The sequence below is a fragment of the Leptonychotes weddellii genome, chromosome 3 (assembly GCF_054177405.1).
Source record: "Leptonychotes weddellii isolate Sample4059 chromosome 3, ASM5417740v2, whole genome shotgun sequence".
Classification (NCBI taxonomy): domain Eukaryota; kingdom Metazoa; phylum Chordata; class Mammalia; order Carnivora; family Phocidae; genus Leptonychotes; species Leptonychotes weddellii.
The window spans coordinates 12,178,589-12,202,508 of record NC_138371.1 but is presented as its reverse complement, the minus strand read 5'-3'; the positions used below and the strand labels follow the sequence as shown (position 1 = coordinate 12,202,508).

At 40.5% G+C, this 23,920-nt stretch overlaps 1 protein-coding gene across 1 annotated transcript in view; it reads right to left on the bottom strand.

Moving 5' to 3' along the window:
* Window positions 1–14,791: 14,791 nt before the first annotated feature.
* The window catches only part of DOCK10 (dedicator of cytokinesis 10), a 246,400-nt gene continuing 237,271 nt past the window's right edge, over window positions 14,792–23,920 (bottom strand). The window contains exons 49-53 of the mRNA XM_081815303.1: window positions 23,128–23,338; window positions 21,748–21,938; window positions 19,771–19,871; window positions 19,480–19,618; window positions 14,792–15,529 (exon numbers count right to left, since the gene is read on the bottom strand). Coding sequence (XP_081671429.1) covers window positions 15,413–15,529; window positions 19,480–19,618; window positions 19,771–19,871; window positions 21,748–21,938; window positions 23,128–23,338 — 759 coding nt within the window. The 3' untranslated portion in view covers window positions 14,792–15,412. The remainder of the gene's footprint in view (window positions 15,530–19,479; window positions 19,619–19,770; window positions 19,872–21,747; window positions 21,939–23,127; window positions 23,339–23,920) is intronic.

The window sequence follows — 23,920 nt, the reverse complement described above, 5'->3', positions numbered from 1 at the left end:
ATTAGTTCTAGATGAAGTGTTCCATGATTCATTGTTTGTGCATAACACCCAGTGCTCCATGCAGAACGTGCCCTCCTCAATACCCACCACCAGGCCAACCCATCCTCCCACCCCCCTCCCCTCTAGAACCCCCAGCCTGTTTTTCAGAGTCCATCGTCTCTCATGGTTCGTCCACCCCTCTGATTTCCCCCGCTTCATTAAGACATAAACTTCTTGAGAGCAGACCAGACTCATTGTTTCTCATGTCTTTCCTGCCATGTGCCCTCCCCAGCTCTCACAGCATTTATGAGAGTATCATCACATCAGGATAATATTTGTCAGAATGGCTAAGCTTCCAAACACAGACAACTGTGGCTCTTTTATGATTTTCAGATGAGTCTGTAGTTTGTATTTTAGGGATGGCCTAGCCCTGGAGCATTGACTAATCTGTTTCCTGGATAGATTCCAATTTCCATTTCATAGGCCTGAACATCTACTATTTACAATTCAGTGGTATCCATAGAGAAGAGAGGCTCTATCTAGAGAGGAGCTAAATGAAATTCCTCCAGTGAACCAAACTCAACCTTATTGAGTTGCATTTTGAGCATTTGGCATGGTGGTTCTTTCCTTGGCAGTCTTTAGAACCACTGAGACAGTGTGGAAAGTTAGTGAGACAAAATGACATGCATATCAGCAGCTTATGAATATGCTTATTCAACATACAAAAATAGATCAACAATCACAAAATTACCAGAGGGTGGTTTGCACTAGGATTGCCTGATGGGACATTGACACTGATCTTGCCTTTCTTCAGTGACTGATGATCCTTTAGACACAGAAATAGGACAATATGAGTAGCTAATATAGTCCTTATTAATTCCACGAACTATGCTCTCTGGGATTAGTGAATAGGAGTAATTAATTTATACCATATTGAAACCCCAAAGTAGATTATTAATCCCAAGATAAGGATGGGTTTAATGTTCTAAAATATTTTCTACTTTCTCTGTATTTGATTTTATTAGTTATATTAAGTTCTCACTTTTTTATCACATTGTTTTCTAAAGTAAATTTGGAATATTAAATGAAGAAATTTGTTGTATTTTTGGAATGAGATAAAATTCTAATCTAAAATTCTCATCTACCCCAAGAGGTATCAGTTCAGTCAGCCTCTGCAGGATGAGACACACTTTTCTATTTCATCTTTGGATCCCACCATTACAATCTTTGAAATAATTATACTAGATCCTAAAAAGACCTAGTGGATTTGACTAAAAAATTCCTTTTTTAAAAATTTATTTTTCTGTGGTAAAAAACACATAACATGAAATTTACCATTTTAACCATATTTAAGTGTACAATTCAGAAATGTTAAGTAAGTTCACATTGTTCTGTAACCAAGCTCCAGAATTTTTTCATCTTGTAAAACTGAATCTCTGTACCCATTAAACAATAATTCCCCATTTTCCCACTCCCGCAGTCCCTGGCAACCACCATTCTACTTTCTGTTTCTATAAGTTGACTACTCTAGATACCTCATAAAAGTGGAATCATACAGTGTTTGTCTTTTTGTGTCTGGCTTATTTCACTTAGCATAATGTCCTGAAGGCTCATCCATGTGGTAGCATGTGTCAGAATTCCCTTTCTAATTAAGGCTGGATAATATTCTGTCATTATCTATCATCTATCTATCATCTATCTATCTATCTATCTATCTATCTATCTATCTATCATCTATCTATCATCTGTCATCTGTCTATCTATCTATCATCTATCTATCATCTATCATCTATCATCTATCTATCATCTATCATCTATCTATCTATCTATCTATCATCTATCTATCACATTAAAAAAAACTATTCATACGTTGAAGGATCCTTGGGTTGCTTCCACCTCTTGGCCTTTGTGAATAGTGTTGCTATGATTATGGGTGTGTCAATACCTCTCTGCAATCCTGTTTGCAGTTCTTTTGGATACATACTGAGAAGTGGAAAAGTGAAATTGCTGGATCATATTGGTAATTCTATTTTTAATTTTTTAAGGAACTGCCATACTATTTTCTATGGCGGCTGCACCATTTTGCATTCCTACCAACAATGTTCAAGGATTCTAGTTTCTCTGCATCCTTGTTAACACTTATTAGTTTCTGCTTTTCTTTTTCTTAAATAGTAGCATCCTTATGGGTGTCAGGAATAAAAAAAATTACTTTTTAGTGGAAAAAAATCACTCTCTCACCAAAGGAGTTGAAAATATTGAGGGTACAAAATCCAAATAAGATTCATTTCACATTACACTTGTCGTGGCCTATCATTTCTCACATTGTTCATGCATTTGTTTTTCGTTAAGTTTCTGAAATTAGCCATATATCGAAAGGAGCCACCTACTCCAGTGTTGACTGAGCAGAATTTGAATGTGAACTTCTGCAATCCCATTTTCTATGGTGAATAAGTGTCTGTAAGAGAAACTGCTTTCTAAAATTGTGAAAAACTGATGATGTAAACTTGGTTTGTCACTAAAGAGAGAATTAAGCCACTTGGTCATTACCATGAACCTCAGAGTTCTCATTGTGGATAAACAAAGGCTCTGTCTAGATGAGAGTTGGCAAACTGAAGTACCCACGGGCCCCAGGCAGGCCTTGGAAATGAGTGAAGCAGGCTGGTTGTGAAACAGTAGAGAGTGGAGTGTCTGTGTCGCACTGGAGGGCAGGAATACACACGCCTTCAGAAGGAGGAAGCCAGTACTCAGTGCAGACACACTGTGCCATGAAGGAACACAGACTTTTGTCCACCCTGTGTGTTGCTAGATCTTCAAACTTGTCAACAAAAGTTGAAAATTTTAAATATGGCAATTTTCTTTTTTTTTTAAGTAGGTGTACGTTTAATCTTCTTCATCTGTTTTACCAATTCCCTGCCCCCCACCTCCTGTCTGGCAACTACCAGTTTGTTCTCCATAGTTAAGAGTCTGTTTTTTGTTTGTCTCTTTCTTCCTTTGTTTGTTCATTTCTTTTGTTTCTTAAATTCTACATACAAATGAAGTCATACAGTCTGTCTTTCTCCAACTGACTTATTTCACTTAGCATTGTAGCCTCTAGCATCCCTGTTGTTGCAAATGGCAAGATTTCATTCTTTTGATGGCTGAGTAATATTCCATCATATATATATATATACACCACATCTTCTTTATCTATTTATCTATGGAAAGATCCTTGGATTGCTTCCATAGCTTGGCTATTGTTAATAATGTTGCAGTAAACCATAGGGGTGCATATACCTTTTCAAATTAGTGTTTTTGTTTTCTTTGGGTAAATACTCAGTAGTGGAATTACTGGATCATATGGTAAGTCTATTTTTAGTTTTTTGAAGAAATTCTATACTGCTTTCCACAGCGGTTGCACCAATAGTCCGGCAATAATTTTAATTAAAAGGAAAACACTGCTGTGTAGGCAAATAAAGCACATTTCTGGGTGGGATGTGGTCAATGGTCTGGTGGTTTGCAATATGTGGGTTAAATGATCTTTAAGGTTCTTCGAGTTCTAAAATTCATTGATTTCCAGATTTCAAGAACATATTAAAAATAGCAGCAATAACCAGAGTCTGTGACTTTATTTTGTACCTTGGATTGCTCAAAATTATAAGCTTGAAACTTGGTTTCACTAGAATGGATCAAAATGACTCAATTGTTTGATGTATAGACACTGTCTCTTTAAGCACTATATTTATCTTTGGTGAACTGTACTAGGAAAGATTTGTGTGACAACTCACATCACATTTGGAAATGATACATAGCTTTTTGTAACAAAAACTGCTGTCTTTTATTTGATTTCTCAGATCTGTATTGAATTTCAGCAAAATTGAAGAGACAAAAAAAATCAGTTTATGTCTCAATCAACTTCATGAACTAAAAGACAGATGAGATTCCTTTTTTTGGCTTCAGATTTCCCTGTCCCTGCAGAATTGTTGGAGAATACTGGGGGTTGTCTGATCTCTTCCATAAGAACTCTTTTCTTTTAATAAGAATGTGGCTGTGATTGACATCTATTCCCTGCCTGGTATACTTCTTTTGTTTCCTTCTTTTGTTAATAGAATGTTGATTTCCCAGTGAGCCACTCCTGTTGCTCTCTTGGCCTGGAACAGCGATTCTTCAAGTGTGCTCCCCAGACTGCAGCAACAGCATCATCTGGGAACTTTTTAGAAATGCATATTCTCACGCCCACCCCCACTGGTTTAGATAATTCTGGTGTTGCTGATCCACACTCCAGCTCCAGGCCTTGTCATTTATGCATTATGATTGGTTTAAGGATGGACATATGATCTAGGTCAGTGATTTTCAAGCTTTATGGTGAATCTGAATCACTTGGAGCGCTTGTTAAAACAGAACTTGCTGGTCCCTCCCTTAGAGTTTATGATTCTGTAGGTCTGGGATGGGACCTACCCATTTTAAGTAAGTTCCCAAGTAATGCTGGTGCTGCTTCTAGGAGATGCTGATGACCACACTTTGAGAACGACTGATCTGATCTAATGAGATTAAAACCTGAGAATTATCTTGGAATTTCACATGCATGAGTTAGCTGATGCCTCATAAATGCTGTGTGAATGACTACCCCAAATCTTAGTTGCATGCAAAAATATGTATTGATTTCTCTTTTATGCAGGTGATAACTGTGATGACTGGCAGGTATTTGACTGTTTGAGTCTGTTTGGCTGGACTTGGCTCCAAGCTGTAGGTTCAGTCCAGCTCTGCTCCATGTGTCTTTCATTCTCCCTGCTCCAATGGCTACTCAACTCAAAATACAGTCCTTTAATAATGAAGGCAGAATGCAAGAGTGGCTAAGCTTTTTGCAGCTCTTACCCATGTCAGTCATATCTATTAATATTCCATCAGCCAAAGCAAATCACATGGCCAATGCCGATATCGAAAGCACTCATGAAAGTCAAAGGGGAGATATTTATTGAATGATAATCTGATATATCATATCTGGGAAAAAGTGCTTTCTTTACATTCATTTTTTAAGCTGGTAAACTGTAGTCTTGGATCTGTTAGTGACTAACTTTGCAGCCATGTAAGAAAAGATTGCCTCAGAATAAGCCAATAAAAAGAAAGTCAGAACTGAGAGCTGAAGTGTGATAGAGTCCTGAAGATCTAGGCATCTTAGAAACCAGCTCTGCCACTGAAATTTTTTGTTAGGTAAACCAGTACTTCTGTTTTTCTTAAGCTATTTCTTGCAACTTAAAGTCCATAAGTCCATAGCCGTAAACCAGATACTTAATAGTTATCTTGCAGTTTATAGATCTTCATTGATCCTTGAGACAATGGGCATTTCAAAAAAGTACTGCACTGAAGTTGTGTATTGAAATGTTTATTTGCCAAATTTTTTAGTACAGTTGTATTCTAGAAGTTTGATTTAAAGTTGAATTTACTGCAAAGGAATTTGTCTTTAGCCAAAATCTTTTAATACCCTCCAACATTTCATTTGGTCATACCTCAAAGGATTAGATAAAAGTTAAGTGGTTAAGTGCCAGAGGTGACCAGAAGAGACCTCTCTCTTCATAGGAGTACATTTGTTAGAAATTGCCTCATGATGCTAGTAACAATGATGGGGGCTTAAATGAATTTTAAGTTCTCTTTTTCTCTCCGGAAATTCTAGCTCACAGATATCAAGGGCTTCTTTATTTTTTTTTCTTCTTTTTCCAAGATTCTATTTATTTGAGAGAAAGAAAATGAGAGAGAGAGAGAGAGCGCACATGAGGGAGGGGAGGGTCAGAGGGAGAAGCAGACTCCCCGCTGAGCGGGGAGCCCGATGCGGGACTCCATCCTGGGCGGGACTCCAGGATCATGACCTGAGCCGAAGGCAGTCGCTTAGCCAACTGAGCCACCCAGGCATCCCACAGGGCTTCTTATTCCCAGGCTGTGTGCTACTGTTTCTGTTCTTTCTTTCTTTCTTTCTTTTTTTTTTTTTTTTAGAATTTATTTATTTGACAGAGAGAGACATAGTAAGAGAGGAAACACAAGCAGGGGGAGTGGCAGAGGGAGAAGCAGGCTTCCCGCAGAGCAGGGAGCCCGATGCGGGGCTCGATCCCAGGACCCTGGGATCATGACCTGAGCCGAAGGCAGACGCTTAACGACTGAGCCACCTAGGCGCCCCTCTGTTCTTTATTTCACTTATTCCTCTTCAGAACCCCATGAAATCAGTGTATTCATCATGACCATTTTATAGACAAAGAAGCTGAGGCTCAGTAAAGATACTCACACAACATCACACAGGTGATTAGTGGTGGAGCTGGGGTTTTAGATCTGCTCGAAAGCCCAGGCTAAAACCACTCTGCCATTCCGATTTAATACTTTCCCCCTCGAATGGAAAATTAGAGTCATTAGTGGGTAAGAAATTGCTCAAGGAAGTCTAACTTTGATAGCTTTTTTGTTTCATTCATTCATTCATTCATTCACCCATGCATCCAGCGAGTTGATCGAGACCCTTCTTTATGCCATGGACTTCGCTAGGACTCTCGACTGCGGAAGCATGCAAGATGTCATCTTTATCTTCATGCTTCGATTCAGCTATTTGTTTTCTGTCTCCTTCTATGAAGTTCTCTTTTCATTTCTCTTGAACCGTGCAACATCTTAGCTGTGTGAGACCAGGAGAAGGTGTTTGTCCTTGACCAATGGCAATAGATTGCCATAGGAAGTCTTTCAGATCTGATTTTAATTGCATATTCAAATGTTAAGATGTCATGTACAGAAAATATAAGTGGGGAATTCTGACAAGGAGAATGTCACTTCTTAATTTAAAAAAGGAGAATATGCTAACCTTTAGACTTCGAAGAACACATCATCTGATATGATATGATAAATACATAATCTAAGAAGTTGCTAATTCCGATGAAGGGATGAAATGAATTAGAAAGTAAAGCATAGTTTTCACTGCACTCAAGGCTATTTCTGAGGTGAAAGCCTGGAACAATTTTCAGTAACTCCAACCATGAGTTATTTCTATGGCTTCCAGAAGAGAGAATGGATTGCAGCTGCAGAGTCCTATGGGAGCCCTGTCTTTTTGCCAAAGTCACTCTTTCTCAGTTTGTCTTGAAAGGAGTAGAAAAGCTGCACGTTTGATGGGACTAGAAAAATCGATAGTAACCAAAACATTAAAACCCATTCTTCAAATTAAGGCATCTTGTTATCTTACTGATAGCTTGATTTGAAAATCCAACTTCTAATGATGTACTTATGAATAATGCCAAATGGAAGTTATTTTGAGAGGTATAAAATAATGTTGCCATGATATCCTCCAGCAACAAACAGATGCCTCATCGTATGGGAGCTTTTGCAAATGGAAAACCTCAGACTCCGGAGGGCTGGTGATCTGCCTGGGAGTCAGGGAAGTGTTGGCTTACTTTGCTGGACTAGACTCATTTGTGTTTCATGCATTTTTTAAACATCTCATTTCCTTCTTGCCAAATGTATGATGTTAGGAAATCCCCATTTCTGGGGAGTGGAACCTACCCATCCCCTCTTGGGGCTCTGACTCATTCCAAGCAGGACCAACAGTAACATAGGAAAAAAAGACGGGGAGAGAAGCTCTGTTAGCACAGTTACACAAGCCAATTACACTCTAGGAGGCAGTGAATACTGGTTTCATAAGCCTGTTATTGTTTTTTCTCCACTTTGTCCAGCAGTAACTATAAATATCCGTGGTATCTGAACCAAGGCCCCTTAAAGGTAGAGGAAAGATTGTTTTGCATCATCATTTGCAACTCTCAAGCTTAAAATCCTGATGGGAACAGTTTCTTTCTAGAAAGGAATCCTATTTTCAGCTCTTCTAAATGTTAAAGGCAGAGTGAGGGGCCAGGCACTTCCCCAGTCCTCTAGCTTAGGAATAACTAATTCAATAAACCTAAGAGAGTCAATGTCTACTTTGCTCAGCTGTTCAGGAGTCTGAACTTTGAAAACCACTCCACAGAATGTGATGGGCCATTTGACTCTCTGGATCCAATGGGATATTTTTGAGCTAAGGTGGTAAAAAGGCCTCTGCCATGGCCTTGGGTCACAGCTAGGAAATATTTTCAAAGAACACTCCAGAGCCTTCCTGGCTAGATTTCTCGTTTACTTGACTTTTCTTAAAAAGTAAACATTCCTTGTTTTAAAAAAATGATTTAAATTGGTTTCTAGAACTTTACCATGATTTTATTTTATTTTTAAATTGCTCATTCAAAGGGAAAAATATCATTGCACAAGACGAGTCTCTTAGAAGTCCAAAAGGAACTTACTAACCTCCATGCCAGTATTATGGAACAAACTTCCTTGGTCAGTGAGCCATTCTGTTCAATAAAATATCCTGCAGCTATCACTCACTATCTTATTTATAACTTAAAAACTGGGTTTAGTAGTTACAGTTGTAGTGCTTATGATGAATACAGTCATCAGCTTCAAAAGCAAATATCCTTTATACATTAGGAATATATCCGAGAAACAATGACTTTACAGTTGGATATTAATATTAATGATGTAAGAAAATTGCAAGCAGATTCCTCTGGAGAATCCTTGACATTAGTGTTATTTAAAGCTATTCTTTGTAAACCTTTGTGCAATTACTCAAGCTTAATCACCATTACCTTCTCCAAGTGACCTTCATGAACCCCATTTGGGCATGTTTTGATCTATCTTTCACTCCTTATTCCTGTAAGATCAACTTTATGTGCTCACTATAGCATTTCTCTTGAGACTTGTGATTTATGATCATTCTATCAAATTATTCTTCCTTTCCTTTCCATCCCCAAGCACATGCATTCCCTACAGTAATATCAAGGGGCAAGGGGAAGGCAAAAGAGTTTAGAGCTTTCATGGGAATTTCTCTCTTTGATTGATGTCTTCTCATCTCAGTAATTTACTCATAACACCTAATCACCCAGGTTTTGAACCCAAACTTGTTTATCTGCCTATCTGCTCCCCAATCATAGCTGCTTCTCTCCTGTGCCCATAGGCAAATCAACACTTAGCATGATCTGTCTCAGGCAAATGTGCTCCTGGCCAGGATGGGACTGTGTTCTTTAAGTAGACCATGGATATTCTCATTATTCTCAGGACATAACCATGGTGGAGCTGCAAAGGACATGTCAAGGGGAGTCTCAAATGTCAGCTCTTATGATGTCTTAAACTCCTTTTCACCCTCTTAAAAAGTCAGTATCCCCCATAAACTCTCTCTTGTTTTCAAGCTTCTTCATTGGCATTATCCACCTGTGACCCTCTCAATAACCATCATACCTTGAATGTTGTCTGAGAATCAGAAGAATCAGATACCGATTGCACTGGGATGAGGCGGGAAGATGGAGTGAGTTGGTAGGATTGATAATTGACAATTTTCAATTAGTGACTAGCATAAGACATATATGTATAACACTCAACAAAGTACCCACACATCTGTTTTATTCTTCAACTTTCATAACAACTTGCTTGGGGTAATCATGTCTTTCTCTTAAGAGTCTAAGTGATTGTCCCAAAGATATACCTAGTTGAGGCTTCAGGCAATTAGCAGGTATGGTTCTTTGTAACTCATGTACCGTTTCACCTAGATCTGATTTAACTGAATATGTTCAGGGATGAGTTCAGCCTACATGGAAGAGATGACTGTCTACGCAGTGACATGGCAGAGAGGGATGTGGGTTGAGGGGGAGCTTTAGTGGTAGAATATCTGAAGACCTACAGTTCCAACAATTAGAATTTCACTTTCTTGGGTTAAAGATTGTTGTTGGAGGATATTAATTTTCCTAGGAAACCATAGCACTCTCACCTAAAATCAGTCAGTGGCACTATAGCTTGAGATAACTTGATGTTAGCCTTTGAGCGGGGTTCACTCACGGATGGCAAAGACACAGCAGGTAGGCTGCCATTCCTAGCTCCCATGCCCAGCACGTAGCTAGTGGCTCATACCTTCTGGGAGCAGAGCTGGCCTCACATAATCCTCCCCAACCCAGCATTCCAGGCAACAACCTACCTTTGATCGGAATTGGCATTTGAATCGGAACCCATTTGGAAAGAAGGCAAACACAGACAGGGAAGGTGTGGGTTTTCTACCTCAGGAAGATAGGGCTGGGTGGAGGGCTAGTGTAGAGACTACAGTGAGGCAACATTGGGTGAATGACTGATGGGGAGGGCATGGGAATCTAAGGGAACTGGAAGCAAAGATGAGCTGGGAAGCTTCCAAATGAAAACATCATGTCATTAATAATTTTGCCTAAATTTGTTCCTATGTGTATATGTATTTAGTGCCAAATACTTTAGTAGCAAATCCCTGCTGAGGCTGAGAACTGAAAAGAAACCAGAAAGCAGTAAACTCTGATATTTTAAAAAATATTCCCTTAAAAAAGAGATTTGAAGACACTCATTTCTACAATGACTTCTGGCCTCAAACCCATCTTTCCACAATCTGCTCTTTGTCCCTCTGCTCCCCATTCCCTGCCCTAGCATTTTTTCTGGAACTGCTTCATCCCAACAGAAGTTTGAGAACTGGGCTCCAGAACTCTGAAGTTCAGGTCAGTAATTTGAACTGCCAAGACCACAAAGAAGATTAAAACACAATGTGCCTTCAAGGAAGGCATGACATGGTTGGGAAGAACACAGGGACACATGAAATGATAACTGACAACACAATTAAGAAAAGGAAAATGGGAGATTAAAGGTAATATGGCCAATGAAGGGCAGAGGATGAGAAAATCCAGATGAATAAGGATTATAAGCAAAGCTTCTGGGAAGCTGTTGACTTGATCCATTCCCAAAGAAACAGAGTCTATGTGGAGGTGTACATGCAGGAAATGTATTGAGAATCAGTGCCTCTTGGAAATCCTCTTCAGAGGGTGAGTGGGCAGAGGGGGTTGCTCAGCTGTGATGTAGTTGCAAATGGCCTCTCATTTAGGAGCTGGGGAGCTGAGGTGGCCTTTCAGAGTTGTCTTGAATTGGGCCAAGGAAGCCAGGCCTTTGCAGTTTCCACCATCAACCAATCATTGAGTGTAAGCTTCCTCTGGGCGGTGATGTGACCTTGGGCCAGAGAGACTCAGTTGAGAGCCTTTAGCTGCCAGGAGTATCAGCAGCTGGCTGAATGGGTGTCTCAGTCCTCAAGGATGGAGCTGGTATACTATCAAAGCATCTGCCACAGGTATGAATTCATCTAGTCCTGATGTCTATGGGTTGGATTTGTGTGGTTGGAGAAAAGGGAAAGGATCTCTCTGTCAGAAGGAGGCACAAGATAGGTTTCTTTTTTTTTTCCCAAGTGAGCAGAACACTGTGGCTCTAAGTGAAGGGTATGTGTAGGAAAACAGGCAGGATAAGAAACTAGGAGGAGGGCCAGGGGCTTCCTGCAGAGAATCTTGAACATTAGTCATGCCTGTACGTCATCATTTTCCGAACAAAATATCACATTTCAGCATATAATATCTATTTTTAAATATACACAATTTCTCACTGATACAAATGTAGGAGTGGAGGATATGGGACCACTTGTAATATGAACAAATTTAAAATGTGATTTGGGATCATTTGTCACATTTGTTTTCAAATTTGTTTCATTTCCTAACTGGTCATAAGAGTACTGACTATATATATATATATATATACATATATATATATGTATATCTTTTCTTTTTATATTTCTGGAGTTCAACTATACTATAAGATGAAAAGTCAGTCTACAAGTATGGTAAAATCTTGCAGAGCAGGGTCCAGGGTTTTGAAAGCTGATACTTCCCTGTAACCTGTTCTCCATTTTTCAGGAAACCATATGTCATTCTGAAGGAAAAAGGCTAATTGACCCATTTATATTGGTTTCTAAATGAAAGAGAACAGTTAAAATAGGGACATACTGTGGGGGTTTGAATAACGGGCACTTGTTTGTAAGGTGATTATTATAAAAAATGCAAGGACACGTTGATTTTTTTTTTTTACAGGCTGGGAATTTCGCACTATAAAATGAGAATGGAAAGAGAGTTAGCTACTGAGTGGGATGATGAATGGATGGTGGACAGAGCCAGGACTGAGCCCAAGCACTAGCTCCACATATTCTGTGTTGGATACTTTCCAGGGTAAATAATGAAAATGATGCCACTTGTTTTATTTTTATTCTTTCCATTTGTAGAACTGTGAAATTTATGATCATTTTTTTTTCTTTACTGAGCCTATTTTGAGGAGTTATTAGTTTGGGTAAAATGCTGTAGATTGTTTTGAGAAAAGTTATATAAAGATAAAAAGAATATAAAATAAGAATTCAGTGTCTTGGCAACTGAAAATCAGGTCACTGGTTTACAAGACATCATCTTCTGCAAAGTACATTTTTAGGGGTAGTTAATTAGAGGACTCAGTAGAGTTTTATACCCCGGTATGCTTAAGAATCACAAGGAGCTGGATATGGCTCCTAGGGGTTTCTATTTCAGAAGGTTTGATGGAGCTCGGAAATACGCATTTTAAATTGTGTCCTGCCCAATTCTGAAACAGATGATCTGCTGTCCACATCTAGTGATCACTATGCTTACATATAAAAAGCTTGTCTAACAGGGGTCTGCACATTCCTAGGTCTAGGCAGAAAATATAAATAAGAGGACTGATCTGGCATAAGTCATTTAGGGCCTGGTGCAAATGCTGGCAAGCTGGAAGGCACATGTAAAGGGTCAACAGTGCCTCAGTTTTAACTGATTGTTGTCATGTGGGAATGTGAATCCAGCATTGCCAGAGAGCCTGATTTTTTAACAGATGCCAAGAAGCTGGAATTTTCTATGTCTCTGATTATTTAAGGGTTGATATCTAATTGAAAAAACCTAAAGACACTGTGTGCCACAGATAAAACATGTGTGTGCTGGCTTCAGTCTCTGAGAAGCCAGTTTGATGCATCTGGTCTAAAGAAGGAAGGAATACAAGGCTCTGGGATTGTGCAGGGTGAGTTTCGATGCTGTTAAGGCAGAGTGGTCTCAGTTCATTGTTTCTAGAGCAATTGTTTTTAAGTTACTTGCTCTATGGGGTGCCTGGGCGACTCAGTCGGTTGAGTGTCTGCCTTTGGCTCAGGTCATGATCTTGGGATCCTGGGATCTAGCCCCAGATTGGGTACCCTGCTCAGTGGGGAGTCTGCCTCTCTCTCTCCCTCTCACACTTTCTCTCAAAAAAAAAAAAAATCTTCAACTACTTGATCTAGGAACTACTTTGGGGAAAACCACAGTGAAGTCATTGAACATACTGCTGCTTGTGCATAGAATATTTGGCATTTAACAAGAGTAAAAATATCTATTTTTTTTAAAGATTTATTTATTTGAGAGAGAGAGAGTGCACATGCACAAGCGTAAGGGGGGAGGGACAGACCGAAGGGGAGAGGATCCTCAAGCAGACTCTCTGCTGAACTCAGAGCCTCTGGGGGGCTCGATCCCAGGACCCCAAGATCATGACCTGAGTAGAAATCAAGAGTTGGAACACTTAATGGACTAGCCATCCAGGTGCCCCAAAGATCCATTATTTTCGATTACTTCCTTAGAGATTTTATTTTCAGATTTGGACAGGGAGGCCATTGCTGACAGTGTCCTTGGGAAAGGGGGATGGATGGGTTGGGATGGGCTTAAGGACTTGAAACTAAAGCTGGGAATTGGGTGGGAACAGTAGCAGGGGCAGAGTCTTCCTGAGTTCTTGGGACAGTAATGATGAGGAAATTAGATGAGAGGACCAAAATTCTAACCCAGCCAGACATATACCCAGAGAGCTGGAATCAGAATGAAGCTGGGAGTGATACTTTGAATCAGAGGTCAGCTCATCACAGGGCTTTTTTTTTTTTTTTTAATAAAGCAGTGGACTTTATTTGAGAAAAGAGCAGTTACATGAATCTCGAGTGATCAGAGTTTTCATCTAAAATATCATTTTATCACTTCTGTGTTCATAGTATTTAAATATGTGTTGTAAGCTCTACCTTCCTTTGTGGCCCTCTGTGGACACTGGCTAATGGACTTTTGAAGGAGAAAGATGAACTCAGCCAAAGTCTCCTGATTGGAGGCTGGACCTTTGGAATGGCTGCTGAGTGTGAATATAAAATGCTAATTCCAGAGCTTGCCTTCTGCATCTGGGGGCAGCTCAGTTCAGCTGCACAGTTGCCGGTGTTGGCTGGGGGAGAGAGGTGGAATGTGTTAGTGGTTCCCAAACATGGTTGAGCATCAGTCACGATTCATCCAGGATGAGCTCATAATATTGTAGTAACAAACAGTCCCTGAATCTTGGGACCTTAATACAACCAAATGTACTTATTACTCAGACTATGTTGACAAGGTTAGTGGGGAGGGGTGATGGTGGTGTGTGTGTGTGTGTGTGTGTGTGTTTACGCTCACTGTGGTCACTCGGGGACTCAGACTGATAGAGGCTTCATTTCCATGTGAGTGCTTCAGTGAAGGGACTGGGCAGAGCCACTTACTGGCTTTTAAGTACCTGCTTGAAAATAACATATGTCACTTCTGCTCACATTTCAAAAGCAAGTGACATGGCTGAGTCTAACTTCAAAAGAGGCAGGAACATGCAATCCTACCATGAGTTTATATGGAATATTTGTGAAGAGCCCTATTAAATACCACAACCCTCAAGATTCTGATTCATTTTGTCTTCCCCAGTCATTCTACTAATGCAGATTTGGAAACCTCTGGCCTGTCTAGTTGATCTTTGGAGGAACTGCCCAGCCGAGGGAGTCCTTTTCTTAAAGTCCTAAAGAGGCACCATACGTAGTGAGTGTAGGATTGCTTTCAGCAGACGTCCAGTCCGATGAACCACTTTTCGTAGCAACTCACCCACTCTTTAAGAGGGAACCAAATGCAAAGTAACTGTATTTTTTATTTCTATTAACAACAAAATACTTACATAATTTCACTTTTGCTTTTAAGAGCACATATATTACAAATAAAGAAACTCCACAAACTTTAAAGATTAGTATTTATCAACACTTTTGTACACATACACAAATATTTTAATATAATGGTATCTGAAATGTTATTCATACAATTTTAGCACTGTCATAAGTATTAACTAAAAAGGTTCTTTTAAATTTGGTAAAAACCATATATTTTACAATCTTCTATTTACATTTGAAATGTGCTTAAATGTTACAAAAACATTCACTTTGACCTTTAAAATGTGTACTAGGACTTGGCATTGAACATATTGTAACTGACAGCAAACTTAGGGTTTGCTTTTGAGCTACACATTCATTGGAGTTTCATGGCAAATATTCAGCTTGGCTTGATCAACGTTGCTCAAGAAAAAAAAATCATAAGAAATGTGCAAAACTGGAGGCTGGCAAAATTCTCAAGCTGGCGAGGTAAAAAATTATTAACACTATAAAAACTTCAAATAAATTAAATCTTTCTCTTCCCCGAGTTGAGCGGCAAATTCAGAAGGTTCCCTTCGAGGTGTGTCTGATGCAGCAGACCCCCCCTCAAACTTCCTCACTGGCTGAGATGGAGACGGTGGGCAGAGCCGGAGCCACTCTGCTAATGACTGGAGGGCAGGTTCGTTCCGCTCCGCGCTTTGACAGGTCGTCCCTGTACGTAATCTTCACAGGATGAAACGCAACACAACAAAACAAAACGAAAATACAGAGGTTCATGTTAATATTGCCAAGCACAAAATTAAAACCCAGAGCAGTGCTTTCTTTCTTCCCCATAGGGACACTGTGAGTTGTTGAAAATGAGCTTATCAGAGTAGTTCTGGAATTTTTTTCCAAGCCCAGGTCAGAAGCATTTTGGCAAGTTTTAAAATAGCTTTGCAGTACTCTTCAACTACCAGATATAAATTTATAAATAAGGACTTTATGATTGTAGCTGAGTAATTCCAGAATTTCATTTTATTCTAGAGGTTTACAATTTATAGTGTCAAAATACCCAAAAGGTGAAACACCTGAAGGCTCATTTAAATGTGTGCATTAATGGAAATATAAGAAAAAAATACACCTTGACCTGACTTTACTTTGAAAATAATATTAACATGTCTAAATGATACCTTCCTGTCATATAGGTGCAAATAATGGTATGTAAATACGATAACAACAGTAGAAACCCCAGGCATCTCTAAAGTGTATCTCTGTAAAGAAGAGACTTAATGAATATTTCAAATTTCTGGCTGTGAAGATTCTCCCGCTTACTTGACATTTTGCTATGGTTTAGCTTTAACCCTCCTCCAAGACAGATTAACAGTTCTATTTGCACGGAGCACGAAGCATCTGGGTATCCTAGACTGCCAATAAATTCTCCTTACGATCAATGCCACAAGTTCTGCTTAAATAATTTGGGAAATAATGTGTCCACAGAGTATCTGAAACTCCCAGAGTGATATGCCTTTGCGTCTTGCCTGCTTGGCACCATAACAGTGTGGATCCGATCCTTTCTCTGTATTTTATATTTAAGATTCGTTACTGCCATTGATTTCGCTATGTTATCAGCGTTAGTGCTGAAACAGACTCCAAGTGATCGTCTTATATTTACGTTTCATCCAGTTATTTACATGTATCGCCATTTTGGCCTCCATCAAAGGAGGCTTTTATGTTTTTGGCTACATATAAACTAGTGTGGTATTCTGGCTGCCTATAATATAAGGTAGTTGTTTGCCTGTCACTTTAGCCACCCCAACTGCTTCCTCCCAATATCTCCATTTTACACACTAGCATCCACTTTATCCTATTCCATCTCTTTCCATATACTGAAGTTTCTTTCACCAAGCAGGTGGCTTCAGGATATCCTCTTAGCTATGACTTTTCTGGACACTCCTGGAGCAAATTGCATAATTAATTCTATTCCTATTTTTAAAAAATTTCTACGTCTATCTATTCTAACACTATTTCTATTTTTACAAGTAGAATTTCTCTCTTCACTGTAAGTATATATGTAACTTTTTTGCCAGAACATGTCATGAGTATAAAGGTATGTGAATGTATTCATGCATTACAAGATTGTGCTAAAATTTGACTATGTTTCCCTCCACTAGAGGAACCCAACCATTACGGCCAGATTCCTTTTCATTAATAAAATTGAGAAAAGAAGCAAACAATTTTTTGTTGTTGTTGTAAAGCTGAACTGAGACAACACCCATTTTTAAAAATACTAGGGACTTTACAGATCTTAATCATTGGTTAGCTCTTTCTGATTTCAGGAAGTTGTTCATTACAACCAATGAATAACACTTATCAATGGTTGTCAAGAAAATAGCTAATTTCACTCTAGTATCTTACAGTTTTGCTATGGACAAACTTACACTTATGATTGATGATTATTAACTAGTTTCTCCTCTGGAATCTCTTTTACAGAGGTAGTAGTTAATACTTTGTCCTAATTTTAATCTAAGGTGGAAATGTGGAATGCCCGTATAATAGAGTAAATAATTTTTAAGGAAAACTTTTTTTGAAGTTATTATGTATGTTGTTGTCATTGTCCCATATATAAATACCGATGTGACAAATCCTCAGGACTAGGAGAAAGTTTATCTTTCCTGCCAACAGATCTGTTTTTTACTGAATAATAAGATCTGTGCAATCCATCCGTTTCTTTTCTTTGTATCAGTTTCTTTGTATCCGTTTCTTTTCTTTGTATCAGTTGCCAGGAACACAAAGTCAAACTTTGCTTTTTTTAGTAAAGGAATTTTTTCCTGGAAAAAAATTAGTTTTCTCTCCTCCTAATCAGCTGGTTCTTATCTTTGTGTGAAAGATTTTTGTTGTTGTTGTTTTGTTTTGTTTTGTTGTTGTTGCAATTTGAGGTATACTGAATCTTTGGTTTGGATACAACTGACCTCAAATACATTTTACAAATTGGTAGAGTACGAATTTTCTTTTTAAAAGCTAAGTTGTTGGGGTGTCTGTTTGGCTCAGTTGGTAGATCATGCAACTCTCAATTACAAGATTGTGAGTTAAAGCCCCATGTTGGGCATGGAGCCTACTTAAAAAAAATAAAAGGTAAGTTTTTAACTTTAATCAGCAGGCTTTTTTTTTTCTTTTTCATATCAGCCTATCTTGAATGGAAATAAAGTTGTTCTAATTAAATAAACACTCAGACAACACTAGCCCCACTATGGAGGTGTCTGGGGGAATATGAACAACTAGGAAGAGAGAGGCAGACCAAAAGGCCACAAAGGACAGTGTAGACATAAGGAAAGAAAAACATACCACTTTTGCTTATAGTACTGAGGGAAATACTAGACACAGAGGAACAGAAGCTGTACAGACATGGACCGCGACAGAGCTGCCAGGAAAAAAAGAGAAAAGCATTTTTTCGCCTGAAGTTTCAAGGTCAGATGCAATTTACAGTTGGAAACAAGCATTTCTTCACCACCTTTTCCAACTTTAAGATCCATCGCTTGTTCTTTTTGTTTCACTCTCACATGTATGATTACCCCCATGCAATCGAGGCATCTCTCTTGAGTTTTTAATTCCCATCACCCCTTCATGATCCCAAACCACTAATAACAATCCCTCATTGAGGAACCCTATCCAGGGAGATTAATGATCTCCAACATAAATCAATTAACCAACTTCTTCCTCTAGCTACTTTGGAGAGTTTAAAATGTGAGTAAAAGGAGATGGAAAAGAAGAAAAGAGAAACAATGAGAAATGCCCTTGGAAGAAAACACGCATGGGATATATTTCATGCTTTGTGAATAGTGTTGATAGTGCTAGGCCCTTTAAAGAAACGAAGGGCTACTAATTTTTAATGAGTGGCTACTATGCATGAGGCACTGTTAGATTATTCAAATTTTCCTGCTCAATTATTCTGTAAAGAGCACATCTTACTCCTGGAGGAGACCATGGGTAGTAAGATGTCCAGGTCGAGTGCGAGAGTTGATGGGTGCTGGGAAGCCAAAGAGTGGTCCTTGGATTTTGACCACTTGATTCTCAGCAACTCAAAAAGTACTGTGATTAATGAATATCCAGATTTTGTGCACAGCCTTATGGAACATGCTGGATGCATGGATGATATGCTGGTGGCGTAGAGGATTAAGTTTTACCCAATTCTGCACATCTTCAGGAATTCCCAGCCTGGGTAGATGCAGTCTCGTCCTTACAAAGCCGTGACCCTAGACCTGGTGTTCTTCCTGAGTATGGTGCAGAGACCCCTGGTGGCAGACTGTGGAGCTGCACCTCACAGCCAGGGCCTTGTGAGGTCCTACATCAGGGGTGACAAGGAGTGGCAGCAAACCTAGTGGAATGTCACCCAGTGTTCCTTGGTGTCTAAAAGGTTCTATCTATTCTAGAAAACCAACTGCTCATATGGTTTGGATAAACATACCTGAAAACGTTGGAAATTACCTGGATTCTCATCTTTTTTTTTTCTATGGATTTTTTTCCCCAACCTGATTGCTGCTTTGAGAGGCAAAGGGTGTTGTACATGGAGGAGTGAGCAACTCCACGCTCATGGTGTTCATGTAAGAGAAGAGACGTCTACAGTCCTTCTGGCACTGGGGATAGAATGAACAGTTTCTATGCACCGGCAGCTTGGGCCACCTCAAGCCAAGTCTTACCTGCTCATTCATGATTGTGGAGAGTTCACTGAGCATGTCCTTATAATGGGACCTCAGTTCTTCCTGGTACTCCAGCTGATCCTCCTTGATGAGCCGCTCGTTCACATCAAGGGCCTGCCCACACGCATCTGCAAACTGCCTTTAGTGACAGCAAAAAACAAATTACCAATCAGCTGTAGACAGGGGCGGCTCCAAGTCAGGCTGCGGAGAGAGTCTGCTCCCTGGAGGAGGTGAGCTCAGGAGGCTCCTGCCTGAAGGCGCTCCAGAACATTCCAACACAGAAAAACTTACCTGAAGATTTCCTTCAAAAGTTTTACTTGGTTGTCAGGGTACCTCTTTGCATTGGTTTCTTCAAGAAAAGCTCGTGCGTAGGCCATTGGCCCAGCATTAACCTATTGGGGAGAAGAGAATTGGCTGAGGAGGATGCCATCTCTCCCACAGCACCCAAATCCTCTCACAGAGCCCGGTGATCTACTGATGTGCTCTCTTACCTGCTGTCCCCCGACTCAGGAGTCAGTAAGCTCCGGAAGGACGCATCTGAGAGCTGTACTCCACGGTCACCCTTCGCAAACTGTCACTTGCCCATAGTTTCACATTTTTGTCATATCTGCACTCAGCTTGCCCCGTTATTTTTGCACTGTCTTTGAAAACTAGACTCATTTTTATTTACCGAAATACATTTTATTTTAACATCTGTGAAATCAACTGTTTGATGTGCTACTTTTTTTTTTTTTTCTATTCACCTGACAGTAAACGCGGATCTATTAGTAAGAGACATTCCACGGTGGTGATGGTGTATGCGCCATCCCAGGAAACACTGGTTGGCTGTATTGCATTTGGCAGTCCGGCCTAGATTCTGTCCGGAGGATGAATTTATCAGATTTGCTGAATGAATGCACAATGCCAGGTCCCGTTCACGCGCACACACATGAGTAGGCTCACACTCGTGAAGGAGTCCATATTCTTTAGAGTTTATAGCCTTTTACTGTGACTGTGGGGCTTGGAAGGAATAAGGTCACAGAAAGAAGCTAATACTGTATTGGAGCTGTCTTCACAAGCCCTTGGGGGCCAGGGATCGCCCGCATGGTAGGATGAGTAAATGTTATGGATACTCTCCTCTGCTTCTCCAGATCCAGAGTCCACTTTCCTCGACACAGCTATGTGCTGAATGAAGCTGTTTTGTCTGGAGTATAGCAATGATTCTTTTGCCTTCTGGCTTTAAAAGATTTATTATTATTACTATTTTGAGTCAGCCATGGGGGAAAAACGAGAGGGAGGTAGCAGGTCAATATCAGGATGAGCATTACCGATTCTTCCTTTTGCCTTGGGCTCCAGTGTAGTTCCACATGGCATGGTTACTGGCCTGCCTTTATATAAAATGTGAACACTTGGTTCATTATAAATTTTTGGCATTATTTTTTTATTTTTAAAAAATACTGCATTAATATTATTTTATCTTGGGTACTGACTCTTTTGATGCCCACTTAAATTCTGTGCCCAAGGTAAGTGCCTCACCTGTCTCTCCCTAGTCCCAGCTGGTCAGGGTCTTTTTGGCCCCAGGGTTTCCTCCTTGTGGTCCTCTATTCCTAGCAGAGGCATGCCTGTCTGTCTCAGCAGCTGGCTCTCCCAGCTCTCTCTGTGCTTCCATTCACTCTTCTCTCCCCTCAGTGTTCAGGGGGTAACATTCTTGCTAGCTTCTGCGCCCACCTTGTTGGTTTTCCTAAATACTGCTTATGCTTTTGCAAACAGTCTGTTTGTTATATTTTCTTTAATCACCCACTGCGAGCAGGCCATCTGCTTCTTCTCAGGCCTCTGATAGTCAGATAAATACCAACACACATCTTATGAACTAATACACATTTTTAAAAATTTTGTTTTTGAACACTTTCATAAGGCTCTTACTGACAGATATTTATGGGAGAGCCATATTTATTATTCAATTAATAATAATTGATTATTATTAACAATTAATTAATTCATTGGTTAGATTTTAGAATATAGAACGTAGTTTATCCAGAGAAGATGGGAGAGGAGGATTGAGGATGAAGAAATTTTATTTCGGCTAAAAAAAAAAAAAGTTTATCTCTTGGTGTTTGGCACCATCCATGTGTATTTACAGCGAAACAAGATTTTAAAGACTCAGATAAAGTAGCTGGATGGTAGCATACAGAGAACAGTGTCTCTTATCCCCTTTGTAAAAAATTTCTAGGGCATTTTATACCAGGTTCCACTTTATACCAAGTGCGTCTCCACTCTGAACGTGCCTACCTTCACGCTGACACTTCCTTGGACTTTGAGCTGCAGTCTGATCATGTCCACCTCGTCCATCGTGCAAAGCTGGTTAAGCTCAGAAACTTTCTTGGACATCTCATCAATCGCCACTTCGATAGGATTCAGTTCTGTGCTCGACTGGCTTATGACTTGTATTCTCTTCTTCACATATGGGAACAAGTGACTCGCTGCACAAAAGCAATGCAGGAGAATGTAAAGGTTGAGGGTTAGTGAGTCCGGGGTGCCCCTGAAGGTCTAGACGATATTCTTTTTTTTTTTTTTTGCACACAGCACCTTCCACCCTGCATGGTTTCTGTATATGTGAGTTATTTTCCTCCAGTGTATCATGGTGTCTCACATCTCTTAGCTTTGGGCCCAGCTACTGTCGCCTGGCTTGCTTTTCCACATTCAGCTAGCCAACAAATCCTCATCTCTGGGCTGGGTTAAGGCCTTTCGAGTCTCAAAACACTGGAAAGATTATAGCTCCGCCCCCCACTTATAATTCAAATAAAAACAATACTAAACCACACTAAATAATGCTTAAATGTATACTCAATAGCTTATAATATAATAGTTTTGTTCTAACTTTTTGATGATAAATGTTCTGGAAGAGTTTACCGAAGATGAATGTTTCCTATGATTTGGGTCACTGCTATTCTTGTATCTATGGCACAATCCAGGACTGCTCATCTCTCAAGATTCATCCAGAACACCTTTGCTCATCTTTCTCTTTGGTCTGCTTTAGGAGCCCCCCTACCCCACCCCAGGCCGATTTCCCATGCCTTCCCATTTTCTTTCTCATGCTATGCTCACCTGGATTTCTTGCTTTACTTGGCTTTCTCCTACCAGACCATGACCACCTTGAGAGCAAGACTCGTGGTTCATTTATTTAAATTCCCAGAAGAGTGCCCAGCACCTCGCAGGCCCTCATGGCATGTTTGCTGAATGCGCGAAAGGAGGACTAGCTCATAGAACAGATCTAGACGGTATTGGAAGGGATGTGGGAGGTCATCCCCTGCCTTCAGTTTACAGACGAGAAGCCTGAATTCCAGAGTGGTTTAGAAGCTGGCCCCAAAGCACACAATTCTGTGAGCTGCTAACCCTGAAGTAACTAGGGGCAGGCTCGGGGAGAGAGCAGCGGGAAGTTCCCAGGACGCGGACACCATGACCTTGACGGTGGGAACGTCTAAAGGGAAGAGGTGCATCAAGTAACTCTACTGAGAATGTCTCTTCTCGACTTCCCAAGGGAGGGGAAAGCAGGGCTTCCCGGCAAACATTTCTGTTAGCAAGTCCTGGGTACTTGTCGGCCAGCCTGAAACCCCGCGAGAGCCAGTAGGCCCGCGGAAGAGAGGGATGCGCACGGCGGCCGGCACTTACTGGTCAGGACCGTGCGCCGCTTGCACTGCTCCTCCACCCCGCCGTGCTTCTTGCCCGACAGTGTGAAGGGCGTCTCGAAGACGAAGCGGTTGATGTTGTGGTGCATTTCGAAATCCGTCTTCCGGTCCTCGATTTCCTTTTCCTCAAAGAACGGCGTGACATAGGTCACCTGGATGTAGGCATACTTGGGGTCCAAATCCTTGGGGTTTACCTGGGTTAACACATTATGCAGGAAGAAGGAGTGGTGAGCCCCAGGTGCTCCTGGAAGCAAGCAGGAAGCTCTGCGTTCCCCCAGCTGGCATCCTGAGGGGCCTGTCCCTGTTCCCTTGGGGAAAGATAGGCGATCAGATCATTTCAGAGCTGGGTGAACTGAAGCGACAGGAAGGGGAACTTGGCTGGACCCTGGTCAAGATGGCGGCAGAGGTAGGATTGGAGCCAGCCCTCCAAGGAGCTGAGGTTCTTGGAAACCTAAGTACCTGCCTAGGGCATATCATTTAATCTTTGATCTTCTTTCTCTTGGAATGAATGCCCCTTACCTTTGTCTAGAATACAAGCTTCTTGAGAGTAGAAATATATCTCTTAGGTTGCTGGAGTGGTGGGGGGTGGGAGAGATGGGGTGGCTGGGTGATAGACATTGGGGAGGGTATGTGCTATGGTGAGCGCTGTGAATTGTGTAAGACTGTGAATCACCGACCTGTACCTCTGAAACAAATAATACATTATATGTTAAAAAGAGAAGAAGAAGATAGCAGGAAGGGAAAAATGAAGGGGGGGAATCGGAGGGGGAGACGAA